This window comes from Amphiura filiformis, chromosome 8, assembly GCF_039555335.1.
Source record: "Amphiura filiformis chromosome 8, Afil_fr2py, whole genome shotgun sequence".
Taxonomy (NCBI): Eukaryota; Metazoa; Echinodermata; class Ophiuroidea; order Amphilepidida; family Amphiuridae; genus Amphiura; species Amphiura filiformis.
In genome coordinates, this window is record NC_092635.1 from 35,878,601 (window position 1) to 35,882,654 (window position 4,054).

At 38.8% G+C, this 4,054-nt stretch overlaps 1 protein-coding gene across 1 annotated transcript; it reads left to right on the forward strand.

Moving 5' to 3' along the window:
• The first annotated feature begins 1,783 nt into the window (after nt 1–1,783).
• LOC140159507 (uncharacterized) lies at nt 1,784–3,522 on the forward strand. Its single transcript, XM_072182996.1, has 2 exons — nt 1,784–2,519; nt 2,741–3,522. The coding sequence occupies exons 1-2, from the start codon at nt 1,784–1,786 to the stop codon at nt 3,520–3,522; spliced, it is 1,518 nt and encodes a 505-aa protein (XP_072039097.1).
• Nucleotides 3,523–4,054: the final 532 nt, after the last annotated feature.

The following is a 4,054-nucleotide window of genomic DNA, read 5'->3' on the forward strand; positions in this document are numbered from 1 at the left end:
AACCTGAATAAAATGAAAAAGATTAAGCGTCTGAAAGTTGCTTGTAATAATATCGTATTTCTAGTCATTAGTAATGAATTTATACTTCATCACTGAGCGATAGCGATTAGCGAATGTGGTAGAGCGCTTGTTGTAGCGCCACTACTTCATTGGCTAATCGCTATCAGCTTTCTGTGTTATGATTGCAGACAAGATCTGCTCTTTGGAATGTTGACAGAAGAAAGAAAGAAGAACTGACGAAAAACAGTACAATCGCAAATTGGAAATTTGCGATTGTAAAAAAATGGAAATTTGCGATTGTAAAAAATTGGAAATTTGCGATTGTAAAAAAAATTTGCGATTATAACAAATTGGACATTTGCGATTGTAACAAATTGGAAATTTGCGATTGTAACAAATTGGAAATTTGCGATTGTAACAAATTGGAAATTTGCGATTGTAACAAATTGGAAATTTGCGATTGTAACAAATTGGAAATTTGCGATTGTAACAAATTGGAAATTTGCGATTGTAACAAATTGGCAATTTGCGATTGTAACAAATTGGAAATTTGCGATTGTAACAAATTGGAAATTTGCGATTGTAACAAATTGGAAATTTGCGATTGTAACAAATTGGAAATTTGCGATTGTAACAAATTGGAAATTTGCGATTGTAATAATATAAATGTTCGTCACACTCTTTCTCTAACGTTTAATCTTGCCTGTGAAATGCGTGAAAAAAAGTGTTGGTGTAAATAATATACAATTTTACAAGAAAGGTCATACAAAGGTTCTGAGACCTCAACAATCATGATATTACTCTGCCTCTGCTTGGTAAGTCAGAAAAATGGTTTCCATAGAGATTTGTAATTAGATTTGGTTCATATTCTTGGAAAATGAACGGTTTCTACCAGTACTTCGTGACCGTACGATGTAAAACATTCCCCGTGGTACACGTAATGTAATACAAGTATACATTTTTTCAGATTGCTTTTATCATCATGGGATGAGTACAATCTTTATAAGGAAAATGTGTTTTCTGCTCTTAATTGAATAATAAGTTTGTAATATAGTAATGTGCAAGTGCAAGATGAAGAATTTCTACTTTTAAAAAATTGAGTAATTTGTATAATTTTTGTATCCGTTGATTCAGATGCCACGGTACTGATTACAAAATAATTAAGGGACCCTAGGCACTGTAAATTGTATATAATTGAAATTTTAATGTTAGTGTGGTGAATAATCGCCTATGTGCTTAGGGAAAGAGAGCAACATCCAATAAAGATAACAATATGTGAATACGTAACTTGAAGTTGTTTGTCTAATATCTTGAAAGCTTCGGTGTTTCAAAATTCAACTCCATGGAATTATTGCAATTGTAGTTGAAATGCTTTATTCACTTCGGAATGCAAAATGAATAAATTTCAATATGTTTTTCCATTCGATATGTCATTGAACATTAGTTCGTTTCTTATCTTTATTATTTCATCTTGAATATATTTTTCAACTTTTGCACGTATTTGATATGGAATTCACGCCGCAAGAACAAAGTGATGAAATCATGTGTATTTTGTTTTTGTAGGAAATTGTAGTCTGTGATCTGAAAGGCTGTTGGAGCAGTCTGGAGGGTTGCAGATTTTGCTTACTGTATGACATCATCTTCAAGATCATCGAGCCTTATCTCCAGGTTTGTCTACAGTTAGGAGGAGAAATAAATCTAACAAAGTCACCAGTTAGTGACCTGTAGGGAGAGAACTGGTCCTTCGTCCTACCTTGGTTTAGACCACTGAAACTTAACCACTATGATGAGTTCAACAAACAGCACCCGGGTTAAAGCCCCGGATTTACATTCGCACCGACTAACTCAGGGCCTGGATCACCATCCAGTGCATGATGATGCACCACCCCTAAAGCCAATCGGAAAGAGTGATGGTCCTCCTACAGCAGGGCGAACACCACTCCGAAACCCAATTAGACGGGATGCTGCTAATAACCCTGATGATAGAAGGGCACTTTTACATGCCAAGAAAAAGATTGGTATCGGGACATGGAATGTCAGGACCCTTCACCAGCCTGGTAACTTAGAATTACTTATTCACCAATTGGAGAACTACAAGTGGGAGATAATGGGTATATCAGAAACCCATTGGATAGAATCAGGAGATTTCACACAAGATGGTTACCAAATATTGAGCGCCGGTAGTGGATCTACTCACAGAGCAGGGGTTGCCTTAATTCTCAACAAGAATGCCCAGAGATCACTCCTCGGCTACAATCCTATTTCAGAAAGGCTAATTACAGCAAGGCTTCGCACTCAAATAGGAACAGCTACCATTATGCAGGTGTATGCACCTACAACGTCATACCCAGACGAAGATATTGAAGACTTTTATGACCAACTGCAATTGGAAATAAATAAAATACCTTCCCAAGACATCCTTATCATCATGGGTGATTTCAACGCGAAAGTTGGTATCGACTGGGAACCATGGAATGGCGTTATTGGGAAGTTTGGTATTGGAGAAGCAAACGACAGAGGTGAAAAGCTGCTCAGCTTTTGTTCATCGAATAGCCTGTGTATCACAAACACTCTCTTCAAAGAATCCAAACCAAGTCGCCAGTGGACCTGAAATCCCCAGATGGTTCCACAAGGAACAAGATCGATTTTATCCTAATACGACAAAAATGGAAAACGAGCGTGACTTCCTCGCGCAGCTTTCCCAGCGCAGACATCGGATCTGACCACCAACTTGTTTTAGCCAACATTAAACTGAAACTTAGATCCAGAGGGAAACAATACAAGATCAAGAAATTTGATGTAAGCAAACTGTACCTACAGCAGACTTACAGTGACTACCAAGTAACAATTGGTGGAATATTTAACCCACTAATTGAACTACCCGACACAGACATAGAGACGGAAGAGCTATGGCAGAATATTAAGTCAGGCTTTAATGAAACAGCTGACAAGGTCCTAGGAGCAAAGAAACCTCAGAGACAAAAACCTTGGTTAACTGCCGAAGTTCTTAAGCTGACGGAAGAAAGAAGTAAGGTGAAGCAGGAAAGACTCAAAGACAACTCAAAAAAGCCAAGGTACAACTTTCTCAACAGAGAAATAAAACGGAAGTGTAAAGAGTGCAAAGAAGTATGGCTTCAAAATCTGTGCAAAGATGTGGAGCATGCAAATGATGCAAAGAAAACCAAAGAGGTTTACACTACCATCAAGACCATCACTGGATCAAAATCTACTCGTATGAGAGGTGTAAAGGACAAAGGTGGCGAGGTGCTCACCGATGACAAGAAAATAAAGGACAGATGGAACGAAAACTATGAAGAGCTGTATAATCAACCCATCCCATCCGATACAAGTATCTTACAGTCTCTACCAAGTACTTCAACTGAAGACATAGAGCCCCGCATTCTCAAATCTGAAGTGGAACTGGCCATCAAACGCCTCAAGGAAATAAAGCAGCAGGAGAAGATGGTATATCAGCGGAAGAAATCAAGGCAGCAGGAGAAGCTGGATGTAATGCTCTTCTAAAACTCTGTAACAAGATATGGGAGTCTGAAGTAATTCCTGAGGACTGGGGGAAGGCAATCATTGTCCCCATTTTTAAGAAAAAGGATACAATGGACTGTGGAAATTACAGAGGTATCAGCCTCCTGAGCTTGGCAGGGAAAGTATTTTGCTCGATCATCCAATCTAGAATCCAGAAGAAAACTGAAGAGATCCTCTCAGAATCTCAGGCAGGATTTAGAGCAGGCAGGAGTACAGTGGACCAATTGTTTTCGCTACGACAACTGGCTGAAAAATGCACGGAGATAGGGAAACCACTATACTGCTGCTACATCGACTATCAAAAAGCTTTTGATACTGTTTGGCAAGAAGGTCTTTGGAAGGCTATGGACCACCTAGGCTACTCTAGAAAAATGGTTAGACTTCTCCAAGCCTTATATAACACCTCTAAAAGTGCAGTAAGAGTGAATGAAGAGCTGACAAACTGGTTCACCACTCAAACAGGAGTCAGACAGGGATGCATTCTCTCCCCCCAGCTGTTTAACATCTTGCTGGA

Coding starts and splice junctions, on each gene's coding strand:
- LOC140159507 (XM_072182996.1), top strand. CDS start 1,784: ATGATGAGTTCAACAAACAGCACCCGGGTTAAAGCCCCGGATTTACAT. Junction 2,520..2,740: donor TGGAGAAGCAAACGACAGAG/GTGAAAAGCTGC, acceptor AACTTGTTTTAG/CCAACATTAAACTGAAACTT.